At 38.9% G+C, this 19,516-nt stretch overlaps 1 protein-coding gene across 2 annotated transcripts in view; it reads left to right on the forward strand.

Moving 5' to 3' along the window:
* Nucleotides 1–11,638: 11,638 nt before the first annotated feature.
* LOC115210871 (protein disulfide-isomerase A5) overlaps nt 11,639–19,516 on the forward strand; it is an 82,782-nt gene continuing 74,904 nt past the window's right edge. The window contains exon 1 of one of the 2 annotated variants that reach the window (XM_029779634.2): nt 11,639–11,942. In XM_029779634.2, coding sequence (XP_029635494.1) covers nt 11,883–11,942 — 60 coding nt within the window. In that variant the 5' untranslated portion in view covers nt 11,639–11,882. Of the gene's footprint in view, nt 11,943–13,343; nt 13,463–19,516 lie in introns of those variants that run through there. The other variant, XM_036502507.1, reaches the window with a different exon arrangement.

Raw genomic sequence — 19,516 nt, forward strand, 5'->3', positions numbered from 1 at the left:
TCATTTCACTTTTAACAATAAATATCAATATTCTGTTAAAATATAGATGTCTATAAAAATGCTTTTTTTGCAGTAGTAAAATATGAAATATAACTGATTTTCTTAGTCACACCTACTTTACTAGTTAATCTATAGGTGTAGAGTAAAGATATATATATGTGGGAAACAAGACGTAATTGATTGTTTGGGAACAGCTGACACTATATCTATGTTTCATTAAGACTGTTTAATCAAAAGTAGACGTTACAGGAGTAAACCACAAGTGATAACGCTTTCTTTTCTAATCTAATGTACGATCGATTGTGAGAACGGACAGCAAATAATGTTAGCTGCTTTTCAGTTCGCATAGCCAGAAAGCTAAACCAGAGCGAGTGCTGAGTACGCATTGGTGTCGCTGTTGTTGTTGTTGTTAAGCAACAAGACGAGTAAGGGTGATTAAGTGATGGGTTCAGGGGCGGGAGACCCCAGACCTTGGAAAAAAACAACAACTTTGGTCGTCTTCTTGTAGTCGAGGGTTCTTCGTTGACGCCCGACACCACTGGGAGGTGGACTTCGAAGTCGCTGGAAATGGAGATCTCCAGGTCCAAATTCTTGAACGGCTATTGGTGTTGCTGGAGATGAAGGCGACGGAGTTGGAGACGACGTGAAGTGAAGACGACGTGAAGTGAAGACGACGATGGTGATGGCGACGGTGGAGAAAAGCGTCGTTGAAGTTGCTGCATGTTGTCTGTCGCTGACTAGCTCTGAGGTCAGAGGTTAGTCCTGAGAAGGACTAAAACCAAAGAACAGAAATAGTGATTTGCTGGCGCCTTTTATAACCTGCTAAAGGCCCCAGTGAACTGAACACTCGGGAAATAGTTGCATAGGCTTTACAAGCAATATAAGAAACTGAAGAATAGGAAGTACAGCGCAGACATTTTTTTTAGGAAAACATCTCTCAGATAAACGCTTAGTCATGAGCATTTTTTCTCTTTTGGTTACCCAACGCAGTTCAGAAATGGCAGTTGAAAGAAGTGGTAAACTGAGTGGAAAGGAGGTGGTGGGGGGAGAGAAGGAGGAGACAAAGAGAGAAAGCAGAAAAATATAGGTTAAAGTGAGAGCTGAAAATCGCTTCATGCGCATATACACAGTTTGTAGGAATGTCACGTTTGGAGATACAATCTTCCTTTATCTTATACTAGCAGTATCGTCCGGCGTTGCTCGGGTTTGTAAGGGAAATAACTATATAAGCATTTTTAGAGATGTAAAGTATAATAGCCATCTCAATATGGCTAACAACAAAGGTGGGGGAGGGTGTTACTGTAGCTTTTTACGTTCTGAGATTTAATAATAAATTTTTAGAGAGTTACTTCCCTTATATATGCCAAAAATGCATTAAAAATGGGAAAAATTGATGGTAATTTTTTTTTTAAATCGTAGACTCATCGTAGACGCGCGCTAATACCCAGAAGGGCTCGATATAAATCACGACTATAAGATACCTGGTTTTGGTTAAACTGCACCGCAAAATGTGGGAGTAGTTAGGAACCTAAATCGTAGGAGACAGACAGCACACAACCTCACTTTTATATATAAAGATTTGTTTCAGTCATTAGAGTGCAGCCAAGCCGGGGCACTGCCTAGAATAACTTTTAGCCAAACAGACCGACCCCAGTACTTTTTTTTTAAAGCTTGGTACTTATTCTATTAGTCTCTTTAGTCGAACCGCTAAGTTATGGGGACGTAAACACACAAACACCGGTAATCAAGCGGTGGTGAGCGACAAACACAGACTAAAACACACACACACGACAGGCTTATTTCAGTTTCCATCAACTAAATCCACTCAAACAGCTTTGATAGGCCCGGGACTATGGTAGAAGACACTAGCCCAAGGTGTCACGCAGTGGGACTGAACTCGGAACCATGTGGTTGGAAAGCAAACTTCTTACCACACAGCCACGCCTGCGCCTAGAGAGAGAGAGAGAGAGAGAGAGAGAGAGAGAGAGAGAGAGAGAGAGAGAGAGAGAGAGAGAGAGAGAGAGAGAGAGAGAGAGAGAGATATCTTTTTACTGGAAATCACTCCCAACTAAACGACCTGCAAATAACAATAAAACAACCCCCAAGCAATCACTTAGTTTGCCGGGGATAACAAAATTAAAGGAGGTAAGTTCTAGCGAGAAGCAACCTTTAAAACCATAAAACGATCGGCATAAAAATTAAGATTATATCTATTACTAGCAGTATCGCCCGGCGTTGCTCGGGTTTGTAAGGGAAATAACTATATAAGCATTTTTAGAGAGTTATAGCAAAAAAATAGCCAAAAAATGCATTAAAAATGGAATAAAAAATGATGGTAATATTTTTTTAAATCGTAGACTCATCAAGCCATGAAGTCGTTGTTCTAAAAGAACGCTGGTCTCCTTGACAACACTTTACGACGTTGATTTCCTTACATTCCCTTCCCCACAGCTTCATGAGGGAGGGAAGAAGGCGGAGAAGCAACACAGGTGCAGGTGTGACCATGGACGCCAACTCCGCCGCCATCGACACACGAAAAATTATGCATTAAAATGGAATAAAAAATGGTGTTAAATTATTTTTAAAATCGTAGACTCATCGTAGACGCGCGCTAATACTCAGGCGGGCTCGATATGAATCACGTCTATAAGATACCCGAATTTGGTTAAACTGCACCGCAAAATGTGGGAGTAGTTAGGAATCTAAATCGAAGGGGACAGACACTCACACAACTACAGTTTTATATATATAGATATGAAGGTAACGAAAAGAAGGAAGAGAATTCTGTTAGATAACTGTTCGAAGAAAGAAACTATTAGAGATTTTATTCTTATAGGGAGGACAACGGTAGAAGAATACGCAACAGAAAGACGTTACTTGATTAGTAACTTCAAGAGGGGGATTCGCAAGTATCACATATTATACCCAGTGTAAACAAAACTTTTTACAGCGATAGTCACCATGAGAGAAACTCTCATATGGTTATGTGGTGCCTATAAGCACTCTTGTTTACATCGCTAGCAGGAGACAATCGCTGCCATCGCCGCTGCCAGGACAACCAGATTACATGATTTCGGCCTTCCGCTTGTATGTATCACGAAACCCTAAAAGAGGTTTTCTTAGATTCTGTGTTCTAACACAGCATCTACTTTTAAGTGGTGATTGATATTACCTTTTGTCGCTATTATTATTTTTTTAATATGCTTTTTTGTTTTTGTAATATGTATAAAGCATTATGTGGAGGCGTGTGGCTTAGTGGTTAGGGTGTCGGCATCATGATCGTAAGATTGTGGTTTCGATTCCTGGACCGGGCGACGCGGTGTGTTCTTGAGCAAAACACTTCATTTCACGTTGCTCCAGTTCACTCAGCTGGCAGAAATGAGTAACCCTGCGATGGACTGGCGCCCCGTCCAGCTGGGGAACACATACGCCATAGAAACCGGGCCCATGAGTCTGGCTAGGCTTTAAAAAGGGCGCATTTATTATATTTTTATAATGCATTATACACTATTCGTATGCAGTTATATCCAGAGATAGGCACATGAAATCATATTAGATACCAAAGTAGTACCCAAGGAAACTAATGATGTTTTTGTATATGAAAAACGTAATGGCATTCCAAATCAATCAAAAAAAAAAACCCAAGAAAATGAAAGCGGCGAGGGAGTGACGACAAAGAGCGAGAGATGAATGGTGTGAGAAGTATGATTAATATTAGTGATAAGACTACGGTCAGAACGTAACGGCAGACGAAATGCTTGGCGGCATTTTGTCTGCCGCTACGTTCTGAGTTCAAATTCCGCCGAGGTCGACTTTGCTTTTCATCCTTTCGGGGTCGATTAAATAAATACTAGTTACGGACTGGGGTCAATATAATCGACTTAATACCTATGTCTGTCCATGTTTGTCCCCTCTATGTTTAGCCCCTTGTGGGTAATAAAGAAATAGGTATTTTGTCTGCCGCTACGTTCTGAGTTCAAATTCCGCCGAGGTTGAGACTTAGCTTTTCATCCTTTCGGGGTCGATTAAATAAGTACCAGTTACGGACTGGGGTCGATATAATCGACTTAATCCGTTTGTCTGTCCATGTTCGTCCCCTCTGTGTTTAGCCCCTTGTGGGTAGTAAAGAAATAGGTATTTCGTCTGCCGTTACGTTCTGAGTTCAAATTCCGCCGAGGTCGACTTTGCCTTTCATCCTTTCGGGGTCGATTAAATAAGTACCAGTTACGCATTGGGGCCGATATAATCGAATTAATCCGTTTGTCTGTCCTTGTTCGTCCCCTCTGTGTTTAGCCCCTTGTGGGTAGTAAAGAAATAGGTATTTCGTCTGCCGTTACGTTCTGAGTTCAAATTCCACTGAGGTCGACTTTGCCTTTCATCCTTTCGGGGTCGATTAAATAAGTACCAGTTACGCACTGGGGTCGATATAATCAACTTAATCCGTTTGTCTGTCCTTGTTCGTCCCCTCTGTGTTTAGCCCCTTGTGGGTAGTAAAGAAATAGGTATTTCGTCTGCCGTTACGTTCTGAGTTCAAATTCCGCCGAGGTCGACTTGCCTTTCATCCTTTCGGGGTCGATTAAATAAGTACCCATACGCATTGGGGTCGATATAATCGACTTATTCCGTTTGTCTGTCCTTGTCGTCCCCTCTGTGTTTAGCCCCTTGTGGGTAGTAAAGAAATAGGTATTTCGTCTGCCGTTACGTTCTGAGTTCAAATTCCGCCGAGGTCGACTTGCCTTTCATCCTTTCGGGGTCGATTAAATAAGTACCAGTTACGCATTGGGGTCGATATAATCGACTTAATCCGTTGTCTGTCCTTGTTCGTCCCCTCTGTGCCCCTGTGGGTAGTAAAGAAATAGGTATTTCGTCTGCCGTTACGTTCTGAGTTCCAATTCCACTGAGGTCGACTTTGCCTTTCATCCTTTCGGGGTCAATTAAATAAGTACCAGTTACGCACTGGAGTCGATATAATCGACTTAATCCGTTTGTCTGTCCTTGTTCGTCCCCTCTATGTTTAGCCCCTTGTGGGTAATAAAGAAATAAGATTCGCACCATCAAGCTTAGGTTCATTCTTCTACTTTTTTTCTAAACGGCTGTTTCTCACTTTTAACAGTCCAATAGAAATATACGTCAGTTGCGACATGGTTAGCTTTGGTGACTTCTCCTGTTGCATGGTTGTTGAACAGGATTTGGGTTTCTTCAAAATTATTTTCAGTCCCGCTTTGTTGCTTCTAATGTTCAGTTCAATTGACATTTGTTCCAGTTTAGGAAAATTATTTGTAAAGAGGATTTGATCATCAGCAAATCGGTAATGACTTAGGAATCCATCTTGACGTTTATCCCTTTTTCATCTCGCTCAAACTTTTATAAAAGTGTCTTGTAGTGCGGGATTACAGTTCGGACAATATACACCATTGTTTTAATCCGCTTTCAATATCGGTCTTTTTGTTTTCATTAGAAGTCTTATAAAAGATGTTCATTGGCTACAAATGTTCTTAATATCTTATGACATTGATGCATTGTTCCTTGATCAATAACAGCCTCAAGCACAGCTGGGGTTTCAAGGCTATCGATGGTTTTCACATAATAAAGTCTAACCATATACTCACACATACGCAGGCACGCACACACATATACATTGTATTATCTGTGTTTCTGAAAAAACTTGTTCATGACCTGTAGGTGGTTCATTGTTGAAAACTCACCCTTGAAGTTTGTTCCAATGGTTGACTAATATTTAAGAAGGTATTAACACGATTTGAGAGCACTTAATCCCAGTAAGACAGGGCTCTGATAAGTCTGTACTTTTTAGAGCCTGTAATGTCACCTACCTAGTATAAAAGTATGTTGATGACATTGCTCTAGCTACCGAGAATTTAACTTATTTTATGCATTCAGTGAAGAGATTTGTTACAAATTAGAACCTTTCCTTCTCTTAGGAATTTAGTAAGCACTTCATTTTTCATATCTGTCAACTGGGCGCTGATCATAACTCCGGACGTCACATGAATGAATAATAAGAGACTGAAAAATCAAAATATAGAAAGTTTGAAATAACAAAAACGACAGTGTCAAGTGTCATAATCCAAAATATCAAAAACTCCGAATTTTGAAATATACTAAAGAAAAAGTGTCTTAAAAAGCTGTTTAATTGGAATTTTAAAAGTCAGTTTATCTGAAAAATAGATTAAGATCTATTAAAAAAATTGAAGTTTATTTAAAGTGTATTGCAGGTAAAAAAAAAAAACATATTCGAAAACGTTTTTCTTTTTTAAAGAAAATTTCCGAACTTAAAATTCTGTCATTTGCTGAATGTTTTCCTTCTTTCGATACAAACATCTGAATTTAATACTTATGTAACTCATATATTCTAATACGTTTCGCCGTTTCTAAACTTGCAATAGATTCACAGATATTTACTCTCTAATTCCTCTATAGATTCGGCTCAGAACTAGATAATCAGTATATGAGTTCCCATGGACAACCAGTCTTAAACTCTACTCACACTAAATTCCTCACTGAAGTCGTTGTTAAATCTCGCTTTACTTTGTACATAGTTTGTACGGCTCTCACAAGCCATTCGTCAATGCCTAGTTTCCTTAGCGACCACCAAATTATTGTACATAGCACCCTGTCGAATGCCTTCTCCAGGTCAACGAAGGCCAGGAATAATGATATACTCTTAGGTAAGTATTTCTCCTGTAGTAGCTTCACTAAGAAGACTGTATTTGTGGTACCTTTTTCAGGCACAAAACCAAACTACATTTTATCTAGATCTGTCTTGCGACGAATCAATCGTGCAATGATTTTCTCTGTGACCTTCATAATTCCTTTTCTCTAATGTAAATTTAGCAAAGGTGCAAATTTTAGTAAGAAAGTATACAGGGTCCAAGTACCCCCAGGGAAATGACCTTGCTTGATATACAGAAGAACAGTAGGTACAAACTCCATACGTTTCATTCAGTGTACACACAAAATATGCTGTGGTATCACAGACAGACAGTCAGAGAACACAAGTTTCATATGCAACAGATGCACTGGAACAATACGTTCCAGGGATAGAACTCTTTAAATGCCTGGATGGTTCATGAGTAGTTGATAGATTTTGCTTTCTAGAGGTCATCAGCAAGGGAGGTGTTTGCTCTGAAAGTATAGCAGCAAGTGTAAAAATGTTTTGGCAAAAGTGCAGGGACTATTACCGCTGCTGGTATGATGCTTGCATTAGAACTGCAATATTACATGATAGTGAAGCATGAGCCTTGAACGCAGAGGATATGAAAAGACTAGAAAAGCAAAACAATTTGAAACGAATATGTTCCGTTAGATGTGCAATTTAAGCGTGCACGAACATCGTATAAAGGTGGCGAGCTGGCAGAAACGTTAGCACGCCGGGCGAAATGCTTAGCGGTATTTCGTCTGCCGTTACGTAGTGAGTTCAAATTCCGCCGAGGTCGACTTTGCCTTTCATCCTTTCGGGGTCGATAAATTAAGTACCAGTTACGCACTGGGGTCGATGTAATCGACTTAATACCTATGTCTGTCCTTGTTTGTCCCCTCTGTGTTTAGCCCCTTGTGGGTAATAAAGAAATACGTATAAGTGAGCTGAGAGAAAAACTGGGCATAAGAGAAATCAGATGAGTGCAAGAAAGAAGACAGCACAGTTACGTACTCACGATGTGTGTGGAAGTGGTCAGCTGTACAAAGAAGTGCAAATCACTGAACGCAGCTGGAGCCTGTAGTCAAGGAAGACCCAGAAGACATAAAATGAAGCAATAAAGGCTGACCTCAAGACCCTGAGCCTCACAGAGGAAATGACAAAGGACCTGGATATCTGGCAATAGTAGGATCTCGTGAAAACCTGCCCATCATGGCAAAACTTACTCCTGGAAGTGTGGGTATATATTGCATGTATATACACATGCACACATACACTCACAATCAATCAATCCCCTCCTCACATCACACTCCAATTACTGCTCTTTCCCCTTCTCGATACCACGTTTTTCTCTTGCTGTCCAGAACTATCTCACTTGTTAGCTATTCTTCATCAATTGATATTGTTCTCCACACCCACGTTACAGTGGCCATCCCATTCCGCTCTCTCTATCATCAAATGATCTCTCCTCATGCATTACACTTGTCTATCTCTCTACTTTGTTTCTACACTCTACACCAGTGGTTTTCAACCAGGATTCCGCCAGTACAGTCCAGGGGTTCCGCAAGAAGTTACAAAACTGCTAAAATCGGCAGTAATTTTTAATTTTCCTGTGCAGATATGTGTGCATAAGACTATTAAATTATTGCACAGGGGTTCCCCGAGCCAGTGGAATGTTTCCTTGGGGTTCCGCTCCAGCAAAAAGTTTGAAAAGCACTGCTCTACACAAACATGTCATTTCTCGTTCTTCCTCTGTCAACAGTATCATCATTACTACTCTGCTGCTCGCATCTCCCTAGCCCCACCCCTCCCGTCAATCCTTCCCGGTCTTTCCAGATGTTGCCTATCTGCCTCCATCTTTCTCGCTCCCCCTATCTCTTTCACCATACAGTCTTACAAACCCATACCCCAACTGCTCCTCCCACCTGAGGTGCCATCTGGACACCTCATTACCATAATCTATCTCTTTGGAGATATCACCATTTCATTCTCATTCTCTCTCTCCTATGTTAGTAGCCATGTAGCTTCTCTACAAGAACTTGCTCTATCCCCAACTTTTCCCCTAATACCTTACCCCACCATCAAACATAATGACGCAACACCCACCATTTACGGGCTACATGGTGATCTCATTGGTACTAGTGACAAGAAAATAGCACCTGGCATGCACAGTAAAATGGTTGGCGTTAGAAAAGGCATCCAGCCGCAGAAACCATGCCAAAGCAAAACATTAGAGCACGATGCAATCTTTGGACTCATCGGATTCTTGTCAATCCGACCAGGCGTTGGCATGGCTGTATGTCAAGAAGTTTGTTCCCCAACCACATGGTTCCGGGTTTAGTACCACTGCGTGGCACCTTGGGCAAATGTCTTCTACTGTAGCCCCGAGCCGTGGAAACACACGGCCTAGTGATTAGAGCAGCGGACTCGCGGTCGAGGGATCGCGGGTTCGAATCACAGACCGGGCGGTGTGTGTGTGTCTATGAGCGAAACACCCAAGTTCCACGCAGCTCTGACAGAAGGTAATGGCAAACTTCTGCTGACTCTTTCGCCACAACATTCTCTCACTCTTTCCTCCAGCATCTAGTAGCTCAATTGTGACGGACCGGCATCCCGTTCAGGTGGGGAACCTATATGCCAATGAAACTAGGAAACTGGCCCTTATGAGCCAGACATGACTCGAGAAGGAACAAACAATAACATAGCCCCGGGCTGACCAAAGCCCTGTGAATGGATTTAGTAGACAGAAACTGAAAGAAGACCCTCATAAATATATGTGTGTGTGTGTAGTTTGTTTGCCCTTCTCTCACCGCCTGACAACTACTGTTCAATTGTTTACGTCTCCGTAACACAACGGTTTAGCAAAAATACTGATAGAAAAAATACCAAGCTTGTAAAAAAAGTATAGGAGCTGGTTTGTTGACTAAATTCTTCAGGGCGATGCTGCAGTCTAATGACTGGACAAAATAAAAGATATATATATATTTTGGCAGAATGTTTCCCGATGTTTTTTTTCTTTATATTGTTGATATTAATAATTAGCATCACTAAATTTCATTTATTGCCATGTATTTTATCGAAAAGATCATATCCACTCCAATTTGCGTAGTCAATATACCGTATATAATTTTCTAAAAATAAACGATCTAACTGGAGTCACCTCCCCTGGATGTTTTGATCGAAGTTTTTCAACTCGTAATATCACATGTATACGAAAGTCGGCGAGCTAGCAGAATCGTTTATATACCGAGCAAAATGCTTAGAGTCCGTCTTTACGTTCTGAGTTCAAATTCCACCGAGGTCGACATTACTTTTCATCCTTTCGAGGTCGATTAAATAAGTACCAGTTGAACACTGGAGTCAATGTAACCGGCTTAGCTGCTCCCCCGAAAATGAAGGCCTTGTGCCATAGTTTGAAATTAATATTACATGCATAAGTAAGGCAGCGAGCAGGTAGAATCGTTAGCATACCGAGCAAAATATTGAAAAACATTAATACATGTGAGAGTGAGAAAGAAAAGAGGAGGGTGGTCGTAGGGATGTGCTAGAAACAACAGCCAAATCTCCATTGAATCATACACCTTTTCGTTTGAAAATATTTAGAATTTTTTTTCTTACCGAAAACGCTTCTATAGTTTTCAAGTGCGTATTGGCCATATATCGATCTGGATGAGGTGAAAGAAATCACAAATTTTCTAAATTTTTTTCATTAAAAGATGCCCCCCACTATCATTTAAAAGGTCGTAGTTAAAACAAAATTGGAGAAATTCCAACTTTTTGTGAGCTTCTTGATCCATATCTCCTCTCCCCACTAGCAGAAAAAAAAATTCCCTCAAATTTTTATAATCGTAATCTATGTCATTTGAAAGGTATTTGTTAAAAATTTCATCATAAGCTACCCTCTTTCCTAGAAGTTATAAGGTAAAAAAAAAAATCGGTTGTGTGAATTTTTCGAAACTCCCCACCCCTCCGGAAAAATTCTTTCCAACAAATCCCTATATACTCTGAATCTACAGTATCTAAGCGGTATTGTTTGAAAATTTCGTTAAAAAGTATACATTTTTTGGAAGTTAAGAGGCAACAAATTCGGAGGGTGGGGTACACTGTGGGAATGTCATATTTCCTCCGTTTTACTTAATTCTGTGGAAAGTGGAGTTAAATTGCTCTCAAATCGAGTTTGTTATATTTTTTGTGTGTTAACTAAATACAGAAATTATAAGAGTGGCATGCTCACACACAAATACAACCAAGCATATAGAATAAATAACTCAACTTACACAAAACTATATAGTGAAAAATACAAAGTCTAGCAAAAATACACACAAAAATAAGCAGCATTTAAAAATGTAACATGTGATTGCGATCAACTCAAAATTTCATAGAATTAAGTGAAACGGGGGAAGGGAAGTTTTATCTTGAACGCTTTTAGTAAAAGTAAAATTCCGTTATTCTTCAACAGAAAACAATGATTTGGGTTCGCTGTTGAATCGTTCTAAAAGTAGTTATACTTGTTTTAAAGTTTGCCAACAATCGCTGTTCATAACTTTCCCACACATTTCAGAACACTAAACAGGTCTGTAAAATATCCAGGATACATTTGTGACGCTATACACGCTTGCATTTTGATATTTCCAGTATGCTCCATCGGTTTTTTTTTAGGAATATAATTGCAAATATTTATTGTGTGATCGTAACAAAAAGACAAACGATAGACATGTAAACAAACCCGAAAACCGTGTTGAGTGAATCTGTAAATACATGCAAAATATCAAAGAAACGCAAGCAGTTATTAGAAACGTTAAATGTTAAGAAATGCATACGATTCTATAAAACATAAAGATATATATTGACAATTAACATAAAGACATATGGTAACAGTGAGAAACCTGAAGAAATCTAAGGAAGTACTTCGTGTCAACTACGTGTAACGTAGTTTCGCGCAAAGCGATTCTTCATTAAGGCGTGACGTGTCATAAGCAGTGCGCCTGCGCATTAACGTGGCCAAACTGTTTGAATAGTGACGCTTCATTCACCAATAAGCAGACTAAATACGCTCGATATATACTACTACTGTGCACTGGCTCAACGTTACTAGTTGGGGGCCCCTCTCCGCATTTTTCTCCTCCTGTAATGTTTACATAGGCATTTCATTAAGACAATCTGAGTTGCAACAACCGGACATCTAGGAGTTTCTTTTTTTTCCCTCCCAATTTGAATATATATCATCATGGCAATTACTTTGGCAAACATGCGTTTAGCACCACTCATCTTGATTTTCTTTGTGACGGTAAGAGTTTTTTTCTTCAACTTCGATTTTTGTTTTCTGAAAAAATTTTTTTTTTCTTTTTTTGGAAGTCTAATGCTTGAAAGCATCATTAATTATTATTATATTTCTAAAGCTTCATTTGCATATCAAAATATCTTGTATGTGTGTGATTTTAAGAATGGACATTGCACTTTCACGCCCGCGCGCACACACACACACACACAAACACACATACTCATGTCCTAAAGAACCGAAATTTAATTACTTTCCTTATACGTCTTGATTTCCCTTAATTAGTTCTTTACTGGTTATGTATCTCTTCAATTTACACGTTGCATTTTATCGAGCGATAGATCCACTTGCTGACTTTGGAGTTCCTATGCACCTACCTACCCCTGTCGGTTTGGTAAATAAAAACCCGGTCGATGGTCATTTCTCTGCTATCTAAATGTCACTTGTACCCGTCTTAAGTCCTTATCAGCAACTTTTCAGCAATTTTTGTGCAGCGTCCCAGATTTGTCTTCACATTCTTAAATTATGTGACAAGTCATTTGTAAAACACAACGTGAACTTCAGTAGAATGTCTTATTTCTTCACAAGTCACTAAGCCTGTTTTCTTCATATTAAGATCCCGGTTTTTCTTATTACTCAAGTATTCCACCAACATGCTGATTACGAATTCTGTAATCCAATATAACACGCACACTGATTAGATCAAGGAGAATCTGGTTGAAGATAAGATAAAACCGACGGCATGTTTGCCTTTAAAATCATATACTAAATAGCATTAATACTTCCTTGGTTCATCTAGTTTCATTTATTCCATACAATACACCGATGCTCAAATAATGTTTGTAAACTTCTAGCACGCAAATTCCCCATCCCCTGCTTGCCTAGTTCTTAAGAAACTTTTACTAAAATATTTCCGTAAATTTATTTTGTAAAACACCAGTTGCTACTAATCAAAGTACAGTGAACTTGTTATTTGTCCACCGTTCTTCGGTGAACTTTCTCTACAAGAATTTAATCACCACCATCAACATCACTTTCTTCTGCTTCATCACTATCATCATTATCATTGTTGTCGTCAATCCATCCATTTTTCGTTCTTGCTTGCTTTGCACACATCTTCTTCAGCTCAGTGTCTCGTCACTTGTTACAATCTTTTATCATCTTCTCTGGTTCAACCCCCTGGGATTAACATTCACCGCCTCTTCCCATATCTTCTTTGATCTTTCGCAAGTACCTTCCACTGGATCGTTTAGCCCTTCTTAACCCAGTTGTCATCTCCCGTGCCCCTCGCATGCCGACTCCACTTCAGTTCTCTTATTTCTTTTACACTCCATTTATCTCAGTCCATTCGTGCTCCATCGTTCAAGCACGCTAGCATTGCATATTCTGTGGAGCATGTTTGCCTTAATTCATTCCAGTCTGCACACCCGATGACTGTGTTTCACTACCATGCAACATTACATTTCGTACACAAGCATTGTAGAATCTGTCCTTCACCCACAGAAGGAATCTTTTTGATGTCAGCAGGGGTAATCACTATTCTTTTATTCTATTACTTGTTTCAGTCATTTGGCTACGGCCATGCTGGAACACCGTCTTTTAGTCAAAGAAATCTACCCCAGGGCTTATTCTTTGTAAGCCTGGTACTTATTCTATCAGTCTCTTTTACCTAACCGCTAAGTTACGGGGACGTCAACACACCAATATCGGTTGTCAAGCCACGGTGGTGGGAACGACAAACTCACACACACACTCGATGGGCTTCTTTTCAGTTTCTGTCTACCAAATCCACTCATGAAGCTATAGTAGTAGACACTTGCCCAAGGTACCATGCAGTGGGACTGAACCCAGAACCATGTAGTTGAGAAGCAAGCTTCTTACCACTCAGTCACGCCTGTGCCAATCTAAATATTTTCTTTGCATTTTTTACTCTGGCTACTACTATACTTTCAAAATAATCCCCTCTGCTAATTAGGCAACAGAAATTACTATCTGCTACAAGAGAACCTTGCAAACATTTGAAAAATTTTTTAGATCGGTGCTTCTTCCTAGAGTGGAGTTTCTCTGAATTTAGACAGCTGATCTTAAAATACTCTATTATGGTTTGGAGAACTACAATAAACAGGATGGAGTTGAGGACTGAGCCCTGATGGTCACCTATTACATGCTAAATGACTTACTGAACTTGTTAATTTTCAACTTGCTGATTATATCTCTATACATGATTTGCATGGTTCTCACTGGTAAAAACACAATCATCTAACCATATTACAGGGTTGATATTCCATCATATGACTATAGTAACTACATAGCAATATACTTTGTCAAATGTTTTCTCCAGGTTAACAGATGCTATGTATATAGTGATTTTCTCTATGCAAATAACTTTTTGTGGAGGCACATGGGCTAGTGGTTAGAGCAGCGGATTCACGGTCGAGGGATCACGGGTTCAAATCTCAGACCGGGCGATGTGTGTGTTTATGAGCAAAACACCTAAGCTCCACACGACTCCGGCAGAGGGTAATGGCAAACTTCTGCTGACTCTTTCGCCACAACTTTCTCTCACTCTTTCCTCCTGCATTTTGTGGCTCACCTGTGACGGGCCAGCGTCCCATCCAGGTGAGGAACCTATATGCCAAAGAAACCGGGAAACCGGCCCTTGTGAGCCAGGCATGGCTCGAGAAAGGAACAAAGAACTTTTTCCTGTAGTTGTTTCACCAAGAAGAGTGTTTTAGTAGCTGGTACCCTATTCTGGCACAAACCTTGAACTTCATCTAATCTAATTTAATTTTCTTTTTAATTAGTTGGTCCATAGTTGCTTCTTTCTAGGACATCTCCTTTATCCTGTGTGAAACTAACCGTACAGCTATACCAGTCACTGGCAGTGACCTCTTCTTGTACCACACGAATGATTACATGAATAATTAGTGCGTGTTCTTCTTCACTTGATTCGTTCAGCATCTCAGCATGATGGTCCTGAATAATGATTTCAACCATATAGCTATCGATTTCAAAAGCAGGGTCTCATTGAAGTTGACTGTATATCTCCTATGCATTCTCCTTATTCAACAACTTCTCATAATAGCATTTCTTCACAGTCTCTTATATGATTGGAAATATAATTTTGAAGTATTCATGATGTCATAGTGAGGATCTGATCAAAGATTGCATTTACAAAAATAAGAGAAAAATTCCGATATAAATAAAGTGGAAGTATACAAAAATGAATATAGTTTTCCTTCTTACTGTTAATTTTGTTTCGTTTTGAAAAATAAAAATTTATTTTATGATTTATTATTGTTTATATTTTGAATTACATATATATGGGAGTGCCAAAATCTTTTAAGTACTTTAGGCCTCTATGGGTCTTAATCTGGCCCTGATCTTACATGAGTTATAAAGCTCAGGTGTGACTCACATTAGTGTGGTGGGGCTGAAGTATTTCCCGACCTTAAATTTCATATCGAAGTGGAGAGTGTGTATGGTATTTTTTTGGTGATGTGTGGAGTGATTATGTTTTATATTTGCACTAAACGCACAATTTTGAGTACTTTTCTGTGCTTTTTATAAATTCCGATCAAGATTACTTCTCAAATATTGTACTCTTTAGAAGTTAAATCTTTGTTGGGCTGAAAAGTCAACCTTTGAACTATAGAACATTGGAACTTTTCTCTGTATACCTTTTGCAGATTCTGCAATGAGGACCAGGTCATCAAGTCAAAGTTTTCAATTATATCCAACTGAAATTCAATATGGGTATCATAACCTCTGTAGTGTTGATATTACACGTGGCCATAGGCATCATTTATTTAGTTTTTTTTCTTTAAAATACTTGATCAGTTAATTCACATCGATATAGGTGATAGTATTTGGCAGTTTCACATCCTTTAATCTGGTGAACAATGAAAAAGCTAGATGCCGTTTCATTCATTTACTGAGATTAAGCATATATTGATGTTGTGCTAATATCATTGGTTGAGGTGAGTTTTTCTGTCAAAGGATTTGACCTCTTGAACCAAATATTAATTCATACAGTGTTTCTGCAACTTACAACAGTGGGTTGTACCTTTATGATATTGGCTCTTGATTTCATAGCATAGTGGACAGAGCCAGTGTGTGTGCTAAATGATAAAAAGAGCCCCTTCTGTCATGAATGACCATGAGATAGCACCTAGATATTGTGAGCCCGATGCTCTAACCACTGAGCCATGTGCCTTAAATATATATATGTATATATTACGGAGATGTACTTGCATAGCAAGTGATTTGATCTGAGATCGTGTGCTGGAATGAAAACAATTGCAGTGTGGAAGGTGTTTGTAAGCCATTTAAGAAACACACAAAAGCTGTTTGATTCACTTCAACATTTAAGTTTAATTTGTCAAAATATTTTTGTCACTAAAATCCGCGACCTGTTCACTGACAAAAATTTTTGTCAGTGAACAGGTCGCGGATTTTAGCGACGAAAATATTTTGACAAATTAAACTTAAATGTTGAAGTGAATCGAACGGCTTTTGTGTGTTTCTTAAATGGCTTACAAACACCTTCCACGCTGCAATTGTATATATATATATTTATATACTGTATATATGATGATATATATATGTAGATTTATATGTATGTATGTTCTTCAACTGATTTCTTTTATTGGACTGTAGTCACACTGAAGCACACATAGCCTTCAAAGGTTTTAATTGATATGTTGTTTCCATTAATTTTTATCAATCTCTATTTGTCAAACTGCTCAGTTTGAGACATATACAACATTGATTTTCAGGCGGAAGTAAATGCAAATACCCACACTGTTTAATGTGTTTTTCCATGCTAGCATAAGTTGGATGAAGAGTTATTAGAGGTAGCATTTTATTGCTGGTTACTCTTGCTGCAACTTGAGATGAGGGTCTTTTTTTTTCATTCCACAGGTCTTTGAAGGTTCAAAGCTCCCACTCAGTATGCCAAAAAGGAATATAAACATCAGTCACTGACTTGCTTTAGTGAAGCTATGAAGCATCAACACTTTTGCACATTCACATGCATGCATGCATGCATGCATGCATGCATGCATGCACGCGCACACACATACACACACACACACGACAGTCTTTTTTTTTCAAGTTCAACAAATTATTGGTTGAATTGAGACATAGAAGAAATTTAAGAGATTGGTGAATCTGGAAATGTTTGCAAAGTAAACTGTTTAACCATGCAGCCATGTAAAAAGCACATGTGCCAATGCCACGTAAAATGCACCTAGTACACTCTGTAGAGTGGTTGGCATTAGGAAGAGCATCCAGCCATAGAAACCTTACCAAAACAGACAATTGGAGCCTGATGCAGTTCTCTGGCTTGCCAGCTTCTGTTAAACTGTCCAACCTGTGGCAGTATGGAAAACAGATTTTAAGTGATGACAATATAAGCTTTAGACAGACAACCTAGTGCAAGCTTTGGATATATGAGAGGTGTAACAGCATTATAAGAAGGTTAACAGAGAAAATAATCTTATGTGTGGCGAATGTGTGGCTACAATAAGCACTAAAAATGTGCAGACAATAGACCCTCTCAAATGCTCAGACAGATCATTAGAAGTTGTAGATAGCTTTTGTTACCTAGCAGACCAAGTTAGCAGTGGAGAAAGAAGTTCTGAGTGTTTCTACCTTTGTTGGTAACTAAGGGCCTCTCCTTCAGAGCGAAAGGCAGATTATATGATGCCTGTGTATGTACTGTTATGCTACATGACAGTGAAACATGGGCTTTCACTACAGAGGACTTGCAAAGGCTTGAAAGAAATGAAGCTAGCATGTTCCGCTGGATGGGTAATGTCAGTATGCATGTAAGACAGGATGTAAGTGATTTAAGAGGAAATCTGGATATAAGAGGCATCAGATGTTATGTGCAAGAGAGATGACTGTGCTAGTTTGGTCATGTGATGCATATGGATGAGGACAGCTGCATAAAGAAGTGCTGAGCACTAATTGTGGAAGGAACTTGTGAAAGGGATAGAACCAGGATGACAGATGAAGTGGTGAGAAAGGATCTCAGATGCTGGGCCTCACTGAGGAAATGGCATGGTACCAGAAGTTGGGATTTGCTGTACTTGAGAAGACATGTCAAGCTAAGTAAAATCGCTGTCGTCCATACGTACAAGCTTGTTCTGGGCTGGTGCTGGTGCCACATAAAAATGCACTTATGCTAGGGCTGCATAAATGTGCCTGTGCTGGTGGTATGTAAAAAGCACCTGACACACTCTGCAAAGTGGTTGGCATTAGGAAGGTCAGCCAGCCAGCTGTAGAAACCATGCCACAACTGACAATTGGAGTCTGAAGAGCTCCCCAGCTGGCCAGCTCCATGTCAAACTGTCCAGCGCATTCCAGCATGGAAAATGGACATTAAATGATGATATATATATAATTACTATGAGGACATCCTAGATACACTGATTTAGTAAATTGTATTTTGAAGAGATATTTCTTCAATTAATATATTATATAAAATATCAAATATTATTAAGTTTGCAAATGGAGAGTACTAATGGATACATTTGTATCTGTTAGATCTGTCTGTTTTCAAACTTAATAATTATATATATATATATATATATATATATTATATATATATGTATATATATATATATATATATATATGGATGGATGGATGGATGGACGGTTCATCATTTAATGTCCCCTTTTCCATAATGGCTTGGGTTAAGCTGTTTGATATGAACTGACCAGCCAGTGGGGCGTGCTAAACTCCAGTGTCTGCTTTGGCATGGTTTTTACAGTTAGATGCCCTTCCTGATACCAACCACTTTACTGAATGTACTGTGTACTTTTTTCATGGTATCAGCACTGATGAGGTTAGCAAGTACTTGCAAAACAAGACCCCTTGACTGAAGGGTTATAGTATTATGGGATATGAAAAAATGGTAGTGGGACACTAGCAGGTGTCTTGCTGAAGAGATGAATACATGGCTTCCCCATTAAGAAAGAAAGAGAGAAATGCGAGGCCAAGGTACAAAGTGAACATAAGAATGAGAATTGAGGTAGAAGAAAAAAATTGGGTGCTAAATTGAACAAAAAGAATGTACTTAGATTTGTAGATCTCTTGGGTATGTATTGTGGTATATCCAGTTTCATTTCTCATTAAGACTCATTTCACTTCTTTCATGTTACTCACATCAGAAACTTGATTGGCTACTTGCAAAGATGTCTCTTTATTTCTGTTATATTCTCTCAACAACTATTGTTAAAAACTCCTTTGATTCATATTGCTTATTGATTGGAATAGGTTTGTGTTAGTATATGTTTTTTCTTGCAATTTTTTAATTATTAACAGCTATAGCTCATCTGTAATGGATCACAATGTGTTGAATTTGTTTGGTGGATATGTTCTGCTAATTCATTTGCAATTAGAGCGTTATTGTTACTACAATTTATTGATTTCTTCTGAAGCAGCCTGTGGAACAGTTGTGTGTGTGTGTGTGTGTGTGCATTTATATATATTTATATATATAAATGCACACATACACACACACACACACACATACACATGATATATATGCACACACATACACATGATATATATA

This window comes from Octopus sinensis, linkage group LG4 (genome assembly GCF_006345805.1).
Source record: "Octopus sinensis linkage group LG4, ASM634580v1, whole genome shotgun sequence".
NCBI lineage: Eukaryota > Metazoa > Mollusca > Cephalopoda > Octopoda > Octopodidae > Octopus > Octopus sinensis.